The 16,173-nt window shown below is 42.9% G+C and overlaps 1 protein-coding gene across 4 annotated transcripts in view; it reads right to left on the reverse strand.

Moving 5' to 3' along the window:
- BAIAP2 (BAR/IMD domain containing adaptor protein 2) overlaps positions 1-16,173 on the reverse strand; it is a 137,004-nt gene that overhangs the window by 83,035 nt on the left and 37,796 nt on the right. For all 4 annotated transcript variants that reach the window (XM_030208593.1, XM_030208590.1, XM_030208592.1 and 1 more), the window contains exon 2: positions 5,481-5,556. In XM_030208593.1, coding sequence (XP_030064453.1) covers positions 5,481-5,556 — 76 coding nt within the window. The remainder of the gene's footprint in view (positions 1-5,480; positions 5,557-16,173) is intronic.

A 16,173-nucleotide genomic window follows, 5' to 3' on the forward strand; every position in this document is an offset into this window, starting at 1 on the left:
GCCACTCCTGAAATAACCTCATCTCAAGGTGCCCCACCCGGCTCAGGTCTCTCCGTATCCACGGAGGCCGCGCCATGCGGTGTAAGCAAAATGGCGCCCGCTGCCAGCTCAGCGCGGGAAGAAACATCGCTCGCCATGCTCGGGCCGGCTCCTACGCCAATACAGCACGATTTACAGAGCCCTGCTGCTGATTTGCGCTTGCCACAAGTGGAACAGCGCTTTACATTGTCCGCAGCCATCGCCGAAAAACGGCGGTAAAATCCAAAATGGCGGTTTCGCGCCAAAATCGCCCCGATCGCGGCCCCACCCCAGAGGAGTTGGAAAACACTCTTACTTCAAAGGATCTAGTGTACAACTACGATCCTGCTGAAAATCAGGTCAAAAACCTCTGTTCCAGCGTCTCTGCGTTTAAAAACGCGACGCGATTTTTTTTTTTTTTTTAAGCTGTGAGGAAAGCAGAGGTATTGAAGACTCCGGAGGCTCAGATGAGTGGGAAAGGCAGGGAAAGGGCGAACCTATATGCCTACATCCACTGTTGGTGGGTAAGGACAGGGAAAACAAGGCAATATGTCCACATCCACAGAGGTATGGGTAAGGCAGGGAAAGGGCTAACCTATGTGCCTTTAAAGTGAAGCTGCTATAGCCTCCAACACCCCGGTTGACAACTGGCAAGCCAAGAACCACCTCCCGGCAGATTTTTCTGGAGCTCGAACAAGCTGCAGCCACCCTGCTAAGGGAGATAGAGAATACTGAAGAGGCAGTGGAGCTAGCTGGCCAAGAGGGCACTGTGAAAGTTTGAGTGCTCTCTATCTCCCCTGCTGGTCGATGGACATAACCCATACGTAATGGCTTCATCTGCTTGATGACAAGGAAGAGAATGTTTTTTTGTGTGTGTGTTGGGGGGGGGGGGGGGGATAGAAGAGAACAGTGAGTTACTTAACACTTAAAATGTAGAGGGACAGGAGGAGCGAGTGTTGAGACTTGGACTGGAGGATGCACTGAAGAATATCCATAGATTCATTTTATATGGTATATATAGAACTGTTGAAGGGCACAAGGAGGAAAGGGTATAAGCTTATATAATCAAACATCAAGTCATACACTTGTGAAATTGATGTTACAAACTGAACAGTTTCAATTCTGAATATTAATATATATATATTAAAAAAAAAAGATTGCATGCAATAAAAAGTGTAATGTATAAAAAAAAGATCATCAATAGGACTTTTTGTCAACTTCCCAAATTGCACAGAAAGAGCAGGGATTCTACCTCTCACTTCTCCTAACCAAACTGACATCATGTGGATCCAGGAGGATAAGACCATTCACCATGAACACTGATTTGCCCAGAGGGAAACCCAAACCTGGTAAAATTAGTGCAAAGTTTTCTACCAGGCAAAGTACAAGAGGGCAATCAAATCTTTCTTGTTTCATAGATAACTTGGAATGTAAATATACAAAGGAGTTAGCAGGCACTCAACACATGCTATGTAACTTTCAAATTAACTTCTACATGGCAGCCAAGCCAAGATTTGACCTTTATCAGAAAAAAGGAAAAACATTTGCTCTGAATTAGAAACTGCTCAGACATGTTTGGTAAGAATGACCATGTTTTAACAGATTGCTGTAGAAGTCATATATTTGTTAAATATAAACTAGTTTAACAGCACTGTGCTATTCTTCACACTTGCACCCCAATCCTCTCCAAAGGAAATAAACAGTGTATTTATTCAGCTGTTTAAAATGTTTATATTCTATATACAGCCTTCCCTGATAATCAAGACTAGGGATACATCTATGAAGGGTTTTAAAAAAATTTTAACAAAACCTTTTTTTTTAATGTGCATTTCTTAGAGTATTCAGTATAGTTTCCATGAACATCTTAATAAAAACTGTAGTCTAATCAAGTAGACGAAAATAAAATAAACTTAAGAAAAACACTTCACAAATAGTCACAATTTAGATTTGCAACTAAGTTACACAGCTCTGAAGCCACCTCCAAGATTACTTGGTTTGGTTGTTTTGGGCTGGCCTGGTCAACTGCAAATGAGATGAAAACCCAAAGGAACAGGAGGGTCTTCAAAATTACAGCTTTTATTTATATTCTGCAATTACCTTCTAGGTTCAATGTGGATTAAAACAAGAGCAACCAGTCCACTTACAGGCACGTCTCTGCAAATAACTCGCTGCTGTAAGATCCTCAGTAAGAGTTACCAAGTTGAATAATGATTACACAAAGCAGCTCAATAGTGGAAAGTGCCAGTGCATGCATAGAACAGTCACCCACTATACAACACATGTGAGGGACAATCACTAATTCCACCGTTAGGAAGCAGAAGTGAAGGGATAAAGCCTGCCTGTTCACCCACACTCACTGAAGGAACAGAAGCAACAACCCTGTCCAACCACCGAATCCCGACTCTGGCACGGGATCCCCACAGTGAGTCACTCTCCGAACACCAGAGCAAACTAACCCAGCAATACTACTACACTCCATCATGACCACTCACACTGTCTTACTACACACTGTTTTCATACGTGCACACAAGTTTATATGTGCGTGTATTAAATCTGTGTGTAGCTTTTTTTTTTTTTCCAAAACCATGCTTTTTGTTCCAGGACAGCTTTGGTGGGAGAGAATATCGATCGTGGCTGGTTTACCCTGGCTTCGGTTTTTGCTCTGCATATTCACTTTTTCATTTTCAAGAATGGGGGGGGGGGGGGGGGGGGGGGGTTTGTCTACAACAGAAACTTATGTTAGACGAGTTCAAGGTGGTCACAATTCTCTGCCTTTCCAAAATAGCAATGCCCTAGTAAAAGGTAAGGGGTTGCATTCTGTGCATCACTCGGATTGCGCAATTAAATAGTAATCAGCTCTGCATACGATTTTCGCTATCTGCTACCGTGAATGGAGAAAAGCAAGCAAGGTCCCTTTGAGAATTTCTCGCTGAATACCGTGCTCACTAAACTGGCTGGAGCCACTCAAAATCATGCATTGCTGGCATGAAACGTTTTGTGCATTTGGTGCCTTAACCTAGGAAACTACAGAATTAAAGAACCCTCACAATTCCATAGAGCCCCAGTGACAATAAGCCTTCAGTCACAAGTACCTGGAGTTTCTCCATTTTATATTCCCCTCCTATTTGTCTAGTCCAGCCATCACAGTGTGTTTTTCAGCCAGAAATCCAACTACTGCCCATCACTTCTGAATGCTAGCTATGGTTGTCTCTGCAGCAGCTCAGGGAATACCGACTTGACTCAGATCAAACTCAAGCCCCACTGGCACAGTGGTGTGTAGTGTTTGCCAGAGAACTTGGGGGGGGGGGGGGAGAAAATTGCACTGTTGCTACTCATGCTGTACAGCAAATCTGAAGGTCAAATGAAAGTACGAGTGGAGGGAAGTCCCTTCAACTCCATGGCTACTTTACCTCATACTACTATGGGTTCTTTTGTGCAACAGACTACTGAAGATTCTACCACTGGTATGCTTCCACTTGCATCAGCACTGGGGCAGGGCAATGCAGGATCTTCGCTTGGGGAGTAGTTTCTCTTCCAGACTGGAGCAACGCCATCCTCCCCCCCCCCCCCCCCCCCCCCCCCAGCAACCACAGTAGCATACAGTGGCAGAGATTCAGGTGGGGCCATTGCATACCAAATGAATGGATGCAGTGGCTGCTATCGAGTGCACCACCATTGCATGGGAGAACAGTTATGGTGTTGGCACCGAGCTGGTGGAGGATACAAATTGCTGATAGAAGACAGTGTTTTATTGTGGCTTGACCTCTGCAGCAATGGATTCAGTGGTTTTGGTGCCTAGAGTAAATTTTGCCAGAAGGCGTTTTTGTCATCGTCTTTGTCATCCTTGTTGCAACCTACACCAGTTTGCTTTGGTTTAACCTTAGAAATGACATGGGAGGCTATATTAGGTCTAGGTAGAGCCACTGTTACTCAGGTTAAGACTTTGGAGCTGACGTTATTCAGGGTGACATTACTGCCATAAAAACTGATCTAGTATCTGTTAAGAAAAAAAAAAAAGTCAAGCCACACTGGATTTAACTGATGTTATAGTTAAGATCTGGATTCAAGATGGATTGTAGACGAAAGGAAGTTGGCATAGCAAATAATTTGCTATGCCAACTTCCTTTGGTCTACAATCCATCTTGAATCCACTATAGTTATTTGTGGACTATAAAATCCATTTTCAGTATAATTTCCTTTTGAATGTTTTGTTTGAAATGGATTTATCTATTCAAAGAGGTTTATCTTTGTTTAATTTGAAATTAATAAAGAAATTAAATATTAAATATAAAAATAATATATAAGATCTGGTTAAAATTTACGGATGAAAGTTGAAGAAATTCCATCTCAAAGTTGTAATTTTTGTATTTTTTTTTTAGACAAGTAAATTCCAGAAGCTTCAATTTCTCCCATTGTGAAATGCTATTTACCATCTGCTAGATCTGAACATCTTGATCAAGTTCAAGGCTCACCACAGAGAGCAGTAGATGTTTCAGCTATTTTGGAACAATCACCAGCTACTGCTCGAAGACCTCGCTTTTCTTAATTGCTTACGTGTATGATTGCCTCTATCTGTGCATGTTCTGACTCTCTGCCTGCAGTTAGTAGCGCTGGTTTTGGTTTTATGTATGCTTGACTCAGCATTTGTATTTCTTTTCTTCTGGTTTTATTCTCGTGTAAACTGCTTTGACCATGTTTCGTAAAGGCAATCAAGTAAAATAAACGTACTGCATATAGTTTCTGACATTTCCAGAGAAACTCAACAAAAGAGATTGTCTTTTTAAGACCCAGAATTCTACAACTGAGCTTTATGACCTCCTGCTGCTCAAGCACATTAAGAAAAGCAGAAAGGTCTGGCCCGAGATCTGCTACAGTTTGAAGCATTTAGAGAAATCAGAACAGATCATCCCCAGCAGCTTTAAAGATCATATCTTTTATTCATTTAAAAAATCTTCATGCATTCCCACAACCCTCATCAAACAACCCACACATCTCACATCCTGCTGCATATTAACACATTCAGTAACAAAATGAACATGTCAAGACAGAATAAGTTTGGAATTTGTCAGATAGCTCCAAGGTAAGCTGTGCTTTACATTAGGTAGCAGCTTCCTGACTTACTGTCAGTGCTTTCTCCTCTGCCATGACCTACCTAGTCTTGTCAGGCAGGTGAAGAGAGAATTATAGGAAAGAACATTCAAACCACAGAATATTGCCAGAATTACAAAATAATTCCTCCTTTTATTTGGAAAAAAAAAATGGTTTCTGTGTGATGTATAGGTTCCATACTTCAAATATTTAATTTACTAACAATTTTGGGAGATAAAAGTAGCATGTGCTTTTGGAAAATGCCAGGTAATTTCTCTTATCCAGAGAGGCCTGCCCTGCCCCCACTTTTTTTTTGTTTGTTTGGTTTTTTTTTTTTTTAACTGCAGAGAGAACCCTCTTGAAAGTGAACTTACTTGCCAATGCTTTTTCATAGTTCTTCCCCATGGCAATGAAATTCCTGAGCGTGGGATTGAATTGCTCCATGATTGTCTGAAACAAAACAAAAAGTACACACGATTGAGAGAACTAAAGGACAGGAGAGATACTAAAGCCCCAGTTCCACCTCTTAAAATGTCTTTGGCTTCTCCTTTGCTTGTTGGTCTTTTATTTATTCACTAGGAAAAAATGCCCGTTTCTGAGTGCAATGAAACGGGCGCTAGCAAGGGGCCCCCTCCCTCCGTCCCTCGGAGCTACTTGCGTTACTTGTTCGGGGTTCGCGTTCGCCTCGCGTTTCGGCCCTCGAGTGTTATAGCTCCGCCCTCGACGTCATGACGTTTTGACGCGAGGGCAGGGCAGACACTCCAGGGCACACCGGATATCTCGGGCGCCTCAACTTCCGTGGAGGCTTCAGAACGTTGGGGTTGCCTTTTATATAGAGAGATGACATTCATGACCACACATTAGCCTAAAATAGACTCAGTTTCAATGTGGCTTACGTGAATAGAACATAATAATGTACAGAATATAACACAAATTACAAGAAGTTCAAGAAGCAAATACATACATGTGCAGTAAGTAACCAAAGATTTACACTATCTCAAGGACAAATAATTAACGGTGGATAGGTGAGAGCATAATTAGGCAGGACTAGATGAGAAACGAGATTAAGAAAAGGGTTTGGGTAAAATTCAAGAGTTCTTTGTATTCAGAAAGGCCAGACTGAAGAAATGTGGGTTTGTTTGTTTTTTTGTAGAGGCGTGTGGTAGCCGTGTTAGTCCACTCTTAAGGTTATCAATAGAAATCAAACAAAAGAAAACATGGAAAAGAAAATAAGATACCACCTTTTTTATTGGACATAACTTAATACATTTCTTGATTAGCTTTCGAAGGTTGCCCTTCTTCGTCAGATCCCACTCATTGCAGGCTCAATGCGGCTTACATGGGGCAATAGAGGGTTAAGTGACTTGCCCAGAGTCACAAGGAGCTGCCTATGCCTGAAGTGGGAACCGAACTCAGTTCCTCAGTTCCCCAGGACCAAAGTCGATCTGACGAAGAAGGGCAACCTTCGAAAGCTAATCAAGAAATGTATTAAGTTATGTCCAATAAAAAAAGGTATCATCTTATTTTCTTTTCCATGTTTTTTTTTTTTTTGAAGACTTCTAAAAGTTAGGTAATCTGTAAACTTGAATGATTTAGGAAGGGAGTTCCAAATTTTGGTGCCTTGATAGGAGAAATTAGAGTGAAAATTGTTTTATATCACATTCTTACAGATAGGGAAATGTAAGACAAGATATTCTCTAGATGATGAAACAGCAAGCAGGGAAACTAGACACAAAGTCAGAAGTGCACACTGCACTACCTAAAGCAACCACCACCATTGCAAAGGCCATGAAGGAAAGAACACCACTTCCTTATCAAGGCCCTCCCAGATGATGTCACACTCCCTAGACCTAGGCAACAGCACACTGACCCAGAGAGGCCCAACCCACACCAATGCAAAACCGTGAAGCACCTGAAGCCAGCACACCCAGGGAGAGGTACAGCTAACTCAGTCCACACCCACAGCTGCAGAGTAGTGAAACAATTAACCCCATGCTGGCAGCAGCCAGCACAGATAGAGAGAGCTAGCTCAGACAGGACAGACAAACAGAAGCCAGCAAAGAAGCTGACCCCCAGGAAAAAGGTAAGTTTGAGAGGGGTTATGACCACGATCATAACATGTGGCTTGGTAAAAGGACCCCCCCCCCCCCCCCCGAGTGTCCAATACTATTAACTAATGAGTAAAGTTTCCTCGGGTTCACTACTGTTATCACCAATGAATTTGGAATAGTACGAGGTTTTTGCTTTAGAGATCATATCTTTGTAGATTTTCAAAAGTTTCTTTTTCCCCAAGCGATCCATTGTTCAGTGGATTTGTCCTTAGCCCAAATTCTCTCCTGTCTCTTGCATTTACATTTCATTTGTAAAACATCATCATTGAACCAAGGAGATAATCTTTTCGAACAAGATTTGACAATCAGAGGTGCAATAACATTAAGAACTGCTTTACAAGTATTATTCCATTGCTAAATGAAATTCAGGGAAGGGTTTGAGGTAAGTAATGCACTCAATGACTCATTGGACCAGAATTTTAAAAGAATTTTAATGCTAGCCCAGCTTTGTTACAAGGCAACAAGAATAAAGACATTAGTCAGAGACCAATGATTAATGCAGAAGTTGTTTGCCCAGAATGACTCAAAATTAATGAAAAATGTAAGCCCATAACAGAAGCCAGTTACAAAAAAAATAAAAAAAATAAAATAGAGACAAAACAAGCTCCAAAGCAGCAAACTGAAAATCATGAGCTGCTTCTATTTGAGCACAAAAGATGAACACAGGTTTTGCATAAAAACAAATGAGTAACTGAAGTGTGGGAGGCATCTTAGAACTGCTTCTCATTATTCTTTCTGCTTGCAGTTTGCGTGACTGGAGATAAACGTCTCGTATAGAGGCTGATTTTCAATACTCAAGGGTTTGGGTTTTCAAAACGTGTAAAAACTATGCCAAGGTCCCTGCTTCATTTTTATAGTCATGGCTGTACTTCTGGAGAGATCTAATACCCTTTAGCCCACATGACAATAAGATACAACACACACTGATGAAATTCTACTACTACTACTACTACTTAGCATTTCTATAGCGCTGCTAGGGTTACGCAGCGCTGTACAATTTTAAACAAGGGGAAGGACAGTCCCAACTCTTCCTACATTAGGCAAATTGTCAACACCTAGGAAGGGCAACAAAATTCTTAGCCTTGTCATGGAAGAACTTTCTAGCACACACAAACATCACTTCGCTATCATACTTTCAAATCGGGTATTTAATATAGTAAATCTATTTGCTGTGGGACAGCCTCGTGAGCTTAGGGAGGGGTTTCTGTGGCTGTTGAGGGATTTTCACAGGGCTACATTCTGTGTAACTTTAGTACGTAGACTGTAACTCTGGAACTCATGTAAAGATGGGCTAAATACTAAAATAAAATTATTCAGTATACATGTATGCCAAGAGTAAAGGACAACAGTCTGGACTCTGAAGGCTACCAGCCAAAACCTAAGATGGAGGAAAGTTTAATAAGCATTAAGATGAAAACGATCATGTTCAGGAAGCCCTGTAAAGCAACTCAAACTTAACTCCCAAATCTTGCCATTTTTCTCTGCTTACAAACCAAGGTAGTCTGCTCCTAGTTTAGTGCTAAGACAACATATGAGCAGCATTAAAAGCAAGGCCACATCCTACCAAAGTTCCTAAGTGGCAATCATTATGAAAGAGACACTAAAGCAAAATTAATAAAACCTTAGTTCTTCTATCTAATCCTGTCTCGGAATTATGGGAACAGATCAAGAGAGCAACTGCCTGTGCTTCAGAGTCCTTTCCCATCACCTGAGTGCAATGACCCACCTTCCCAGATTCTCCCAGAGTATCCACTTCGCCTCTCTACTGTTAAAAATCTGTTTAAAGAGAGGCTAAAAAAGTATGACATGGGAAGAGATGAATTTAATGCAATACACAATACTGCTACAGTCAACCTGCACTTAGGAATTGCAAACACCTCCAATCCCAGGGCTTTATACTGAAGTAGAACTTTCTTAGATTTTGCAAGCACAGCGTAATGAAGTAGGTGGTATTTATAGCTGTACTAAAACAAATATCTGAAAACTGAAGGAGGGATCACTAACTCCTTATGATCTGAGTCACCACGGCTAGACAATCTGCCCAAACTGGACTCTACTATTGAAACACAAGAATACCCGATTCAGGTCAGTATGTAGAAATTAGGGTAAACAGGCTGGAGGTGGGATCTTTTTACTGACAACACATTTGTGCCTAGTTTTGGAAAGCACCTCCATCAGTAGGATGCCTGCATAAGCTACGGGGTAGCAGCCGAGGTCATTACACATCTTCATATGTTAAAGACAGAAAAGATTAGGTGGAAATGATTAAGCTGAGGGAAACCTTCTGCAAACTTCACAGATATAGAAGAATGCCAAGCTAATGAGCAACAAATTCAAATGCCACTATGAAAGGGCAAAAGAGTTTTTATTTCACATTTCATATTTTTTTAAGGTTTTAATGCAGGAGCCCTTAGAAGGCAGAAAATAATTGAAAAGGTCAAATTTAAAGCCGCATTAGAAAGGAGCTTAGCACATGGGAAAGTCCCACGATTGTAAGCTCTTTGAGCAGGGACTGTCTTTCTTCTATGTTTGTGCAGCGCTGCGTACGTGTTGTAGCGCTATAGAAATGCTAAATAGTAGTAGTAGTAGTAGTAGTAACACACTAAGCCCATTTACTAGCACAGCTTAGTAGAAAGGACCCCAAAGTGATTTCTTTTGTTTTTGGGGAACTAAAACCCCCTTCCTCTGATTAGAGCAGAATGAGGAAAAGATGCTGATGCTAGAACCCCCCCCCCCCCCCCAAATAATTAAGATCATCCAATCCTGAAATGGAAGTTGATGGGTCACCAGGACAGACCATAGAAGTGCATGCATGGTTCATAAGGACTTGACAAAAACAAGGCTTGCTAATAGCTGGTCAATAACATCATTGCATACTTCTGATTCCCCATTAGGTGGCCCCCGATTGCCAGGTCCAAGAACTTGTTCCCTCACATATGTGCACTATCAATCCAACCAGCTGTTTTTCATTTCTTTCTCTGTGGTGCAAAGCTATAACCTTCAGCACCTGAACCCCCTATAGAGCTCCAGCAGCACTTTAAACTGGTAAACAAATGGGCAGGGAAATCACTGCAGACCAGCAAAAAAGTATATAGTGCCGAGTTCCTATTTCTGAAGTAGGAAAAATGTCAAGAAAAAAAAGTTCCTGCTAGTTCGTCTTTTTCAAGTATGGTAACCCTACTGTGTTTTAGTAAAATTGGGAATATTTAGTCAGCATACAGGATGTTGAATTTGCCATCACCTTTGGTCAAAGCAGGCATACTTCAAGCATTTTAACCCTTGATGACATTACTTCCACTTGCCTTTTCAATGTAAGCTGTACTCGTGCACACAACCTGCCTATAAACTCTTGAATTCTTACTCAAGAATTGTCTTGTGCAGATTCCCAAATTGTGATAAAGTTCAGAAAAGTCACCCTTCCCCACTGTACCAGTGTAAGAACTGATCCCCTTGACCTAAGACAATAAACTAGCCCCATTAAAGACACATATGGTCCAAATTCAGGAACAAAAAAGCACCAAGAGTCTTCAGAAACGGGACAGTTCCTTTAATTTAAAAGTCAAGTTTTAAAGCTGGACCTGACACGGGCTGTGTTTCGGCGCACAGCGCCTGCATCAGGGGTCAAATTTATTCTAACATACAATGAAAACAGTGTACAGCAACCAAACTTCTTTCTTGAAAAGTAAGAAAAACTTCCAATCATTTGACAGCAAGAAGGTCCCTTCACTCCTTGAATCCCCGGGCTGGGTATTAAACCAGCCCAAGAAACCCTCTCTGGCCCTGTTTCCAGTCCCTGAAGTATCTCAGGGTCTGCTTTAGACACGGCCAGAGGGATGGATTTTCTTCCAGAGAAGCGGGCAGAGAAGCTCTGGGTGAAGTTAAGTACACAAGTATTGCCATACTAGGACAGACTGAAGATCCATCAAGCCTAGCATCCTGTTTTCAACAGTGGACAATCCAGGTCACAAGTAGCTGTCAAGAACCTAAAACAGTACAATACATTTTATGATGCTTATTTTAGAAATAAGCAGGAGATTTTCCCCAAGTCTATTTAAATAATGGTCTATGGACTTTTCCTTTAGGAAGCCATCCAAACCTTTTTTAAACCCAACTAAGCTAACCGCTTTTACATTATCTGGCAATGAATGCCAGAGTTTAATTACACACTGAGTGAAGAAATATTTTCTCTGATTCGTTTTAAATTTACTACTTTGTAGCTTCCTTGTGTGCCCCCTAGCCCTAGTATTTTTGAAAAGAGTAAATAAGCGATTCACTTCTACCCGTTCCAGTCCACTCATTTTATAGACCTCTATCATATCTTCCCTCAGCTGTCTTTTCTACAAGCTAAATAGCCCTAACTGCGTTAGCCTTTCCTTTCTTCGCCCCTCTCTGTACCTTTTCTAATTCCACTATATCTTTTGAGATGTGGTGACCAGAACTGAACACAATATTCAAGGTGCAGTCGTACCATGGAGCAATACAAAGGCATTATAACGTCCTCATTTTTGTTTTCCTTTCCTAATACCTAACATTCTATTTGCTTTCTTAGCTGCCACACTGAGCAGAAGGTTTCCACGTATCATCAGCAATGATGCCTAGATCCCTTTCCAGATCAGTGACTCCTAATGTGAAACTTTGCACTGCATAACTATAATGCGGATTCTTCTTTCCAACATGCATCGCTTTGCACTTGCTAACATTAAACGTCATCTGCCATTTAGATACCCAGTCTCCCAAGGTCCTCTTGTAATTTTTCATAATCCTCTTGCAACTTTACAACTTTGAATTACTTTGTATCAACAGCAAGTTACCTCATTAGTTATTCCCATCTCTAGATCATTTATAAATATGTTAAAAAGCAGTGGTCCCAGCACAGACCCCTGGGGAACCCCACTATCTACCCTTCTCCAATACTGACCATTTAACCCTACTCTCTGTTTTCTATCTTTTAACCAGTTTTTTTTTTTTTTTATATATCTCATGTTTATTGAACATAATACACCAACCAGGATATTGTTCTGATCCATTATACAATGTAAACAGTGCCACACATATCCTTATTCAGTCCAAACCGCCAACTTAAACATTTTATAACATTTTCCTTCCGTCTCCAGTCTCTTTCCTTCCCTCCCCAACGCCTACCCCCCCCCCCCTCCACCTCAGGAATTCAACACTCTACTGCGAGCCACTGGAGTTAAAGTGTCCCAGAACGGTGCCCAGACAGAACAGAATTTGTCCCCCCTGGACCCTGCCAGATCCGTAATTCCACTACGTTCAAATGAGCACATGTAAATCATCGCCGATCGCCAATGCGATACTGTTGGAATGTCTGGGGTCAACCACAGTTGTAAAATTAGTTTTTTTGCCATCAACACAGCTCTTTGTAAAAAGCCTCGAGAGCCTGCCCTGGCCGCTCCCCGCATATTGTAGATACCAAACAGTTGGCCTGGAGAAATACGCCACTTTGTGCCCCACATCGAAGAGGTTTGCAGCGCCAATGACTTCCAAAACTTCTGAATACATATACAGTTCCAAAACATGTGACCCAAATTTGCATTGTCTTTCCCACATTTAGGGCATACATCTGAGTCTCGCAAGGTAGCTCGGAACGCTCTTCTTGGCGACACATGAAGACGGAACAGAAACTTATACTGTAATTCCCACCAGCAGGCATTTTCTGTCAGTTTGTATGTGCCCATCAATACATTTTTGATACTCTCCGGGTTCACCGAAAAGGCCAGCTCCTTCGTCCATTGTTGTGCCATCCGGGTAAAGTCTGTGGACTGTAGGTGCTCTCTTAGGAGTGAGTGAAAGTACTTCAGCGGAATCTTTCCCTGTGCCTCAAGCGCCAACATTGCATTTAAACACTCCCAAACTTTTACAGACAAATCCTTCTTAGGTAATGAGTTAACATAATGACTTAACTGCATAAATGCAAAAGGATCCCTCTTTCCCAGGTGGAATTCTCCACTGATATCAGACATAGTTTTCATCCCTCCCTGCTCCGACACCACATGTCTCAAATAAGTGACACCCTTGGCCCTCCAGTCTCTAAAAGTCCCAGAGGAGTCTCCCACTGGGAATTCCGGATTACCTCTTATAGGCAGCAATGGGGACACCGATTTATTCAGTGTGAAAAACCTACAGAGCCACCTCCACGTCTGCCTCAAGGGACCGAGTATGGCCGAAGCCCCACCCAAATTCGGGCTCTGCCCCCTCACCTGATGAAGCCAGCTGGAGAAATGCAAAGGTTCAACCCAGCTCGTCTCAGCAGCCGTGAGGGAAAAATGTTCAGTGGCCCGAAACCAATCTGAAATGTGGCGCATACCACTAGCCACCGAAAACATACGTAGATCCATCAATCCCAACCCGCCCTGTGCTCTTGGGAGAATTGCCCTGTTGATTGTCATGCGTGCCCTTTTTCCCTGCCACAAAAACACATTTAATTTTGACCTCAGCCATTTATCATCTTTGGAGGTCAGGAACATGGGCAGAGTTTGGTAAGCATAAATCCAGACAGGAAACAATACCATATTGTAGAGTGCTACCCTGCCCATCAGAGAAATGGGCAAATCCTGCCAACTCACCAACGATTGTGTCACCCTCTTTTTTAAGTGAACCATGTTTCTCTCGTATAAAGAGCCCAGGTCAATTGGAATCCTCACACCCAGATACGTCACCTCCTCCTGCACCCACTGAAGCGGAAAAGAGTCCCCCCAGTTCCCTCGTATCCTCTCCGCTGAGGGCAAGGCAAAAGATTTCTTTAAATTCAGCGAGAGTCCAGAGTATAGCCCAAACTCGTCAATAGCTGCTAAGACTCTATTTAAAGAATTGTGGGGGTCAGTCAGGGTCAAAAATATGTCGTCCGCGAAGGACAAAACTTTTACCGAGTGATTTGGCAATTGGACTCCCTCAATATCCGGGTCGACCTCAATGGTCCTCAACAAAGGCTCCAAATACAGCAGAAATAAAAAGGGGGAGAGGGGACACCCCTGCCTCGTTCCCGCTTTTATCTGAATCGGAGGGGATTTCGACTCATTGACTAAAATTCTGGCTACTGGGTCCTTATAGAGTATTTTTACCGCATCTAGAAACCATCCTCCCACGCCTATGTAGTCTAATACTTTGAATAGGTACCTCCACTGTACTTTATCAAACGCCTTTTCGGCATCTAAACTAACCAGTAGGAGGTCCCGATCCCTTGCTTGGCAGTGTGCAATGGCCAAAAGTACTTTCCGTACATTAATCACTGAGTTCCTGTTTTTCATAAAGCCTACCTGATGTGCCCCAATCAACGTCCCCATGTAGGGTGTGAGGCGATCCGCTAAGATTCGAGCCAGAATTTTAAGATCCACGTTAATAAGGGAGATAGGGCGGTAAGACTCCACCCTATCCCCCGGCTTGCCCGGCTTTGGGATTAACGTCACTAGCGCCTCGTTACCTCCCCTTGGGAGCCCCCCTTGTTCTATCACCTCCTCAAAATATTCAATTAGAGGGCCTATATACTGTGGTGGGAGAATCTTATAGTATTCGGTGGAGAACCCATCGGGCCCCGGCGCCGATCCCAGAGGTAAAGCTCTTAATACTCTCTGCACTTCTTGGGCCTGTAACGGTTTTGAAAGCGCCTCTCTGGCCGACATGGAAAGCCGGGGGAGCCCAGCGTCCCTCAAATAGTCCTCCACTGCCATGTCCGTTGTATCCCCCTTCCCAGAATATAATTTAGAAAAATAGGCGTGGAATTCTTTTACAATCCCCTCCGGGGTACTAACCCTGGCCCCCCCGGGGGATGTCACCGACGCGATCAGTTTTCTCCGCCCTCGGGTTCTCACCATCTGGGCCAGCAGCCTACCCGGCTTATTTCCATATCTATGGAAATTGAACCCTCTTGCCGTGAAACTTTTCTGAGTTTTTTCGTGGATTAGGGAGTCCAGGGCCACCTTTGTGGAAGACCAAAGATCACGGGTCTCCGGTGAGGGTCTTAGTAGATACCCTTTTTTGGCCTGGCGTAGCTGACGTTCTAAGTGAACTATTCCTGTTGAAAGTTTCTTATTTCTGGCACTCATGTACGCTATCGTAGCCCCCCTCAGTACTGCCTTTGACGCTTCCCAAAAAACTAAGGGGGACTCACAGGACTCCAAGTTAAATTCTACATATTGTTCCCATTGGGCTATGATATATTCTTTAAATTTTTGGTCTTGATATAAAAAGGATGGAAATCTCCAAGCAGAACCCCCCACACCTGTGGTCGGGAACCTCATATCTACCCAAATCAATGAGTGGTCGGTAACCTCCATGGGGCCTATCTCGGCTTGAGTGACTTTGGTAAATAATGAGTGGTGCATCAGAATGTAGTCTAATCTCGACCATGATTGGTGTACTCTAGATTGATGAGTATAGTCAATTTCTGATGGGTGGAGTAACCTCCAGGGGTCAATCAAGTCCAGGGAACGACTCAGGGATTGGATTGCCCCTCCCCCCCGTGCCTCACTCCGCTGTCGTCCGGCAGTCCTATCCACCCCTGGGTCCATGACCTGGTTGAAATCCCCGGCCCACACCCAAGGGGCGTCCGAGTATCGCAGACCCAGGGATATCAAGGATTTAAAAAATGTAGGGGAGTGGGAGTTTGGGCCATACACAGCATATAGATACAATTTGTGCCCCGATAGAGTTAGCTGCAAAAGAATCACCCTACCCTCTTGGTCTTTGTATATCAACCTGGGGTCACAAAGCAGCCCCTTCCTAATCAGAATCGCTACTCCACCTCTTTTGGCTCCCGAAGAAGAATAAAAACATTCTCCCACCCATTGACGCTTAAGCTTTTCATGCTCTAGATCAGTCAGTTTCGTCTCCTGAAGACAGGCAATAGAAACCCCGTGCCGCTTCAGTTGCGCCAATATCTTGGCCCGCTTAATCGGGGATGAAATTCCAGACACGTTCCAGGACATCAAGCGCACGC

Source organism: Microcaecilia unicolor, chromosome 6 (genome assembly GCF_901765095.1).
Source record: "Microcaecilia unicolor chromosome 6, aMicUni1.1, whole genome shotgun sequence".
Lineage (NCBI taxonomy): Eukaryota > Metazoa > Chordata > Amphibia > Gymnophiona > Siphonopidae > Microcaecilia > Microcaecilia unicolor.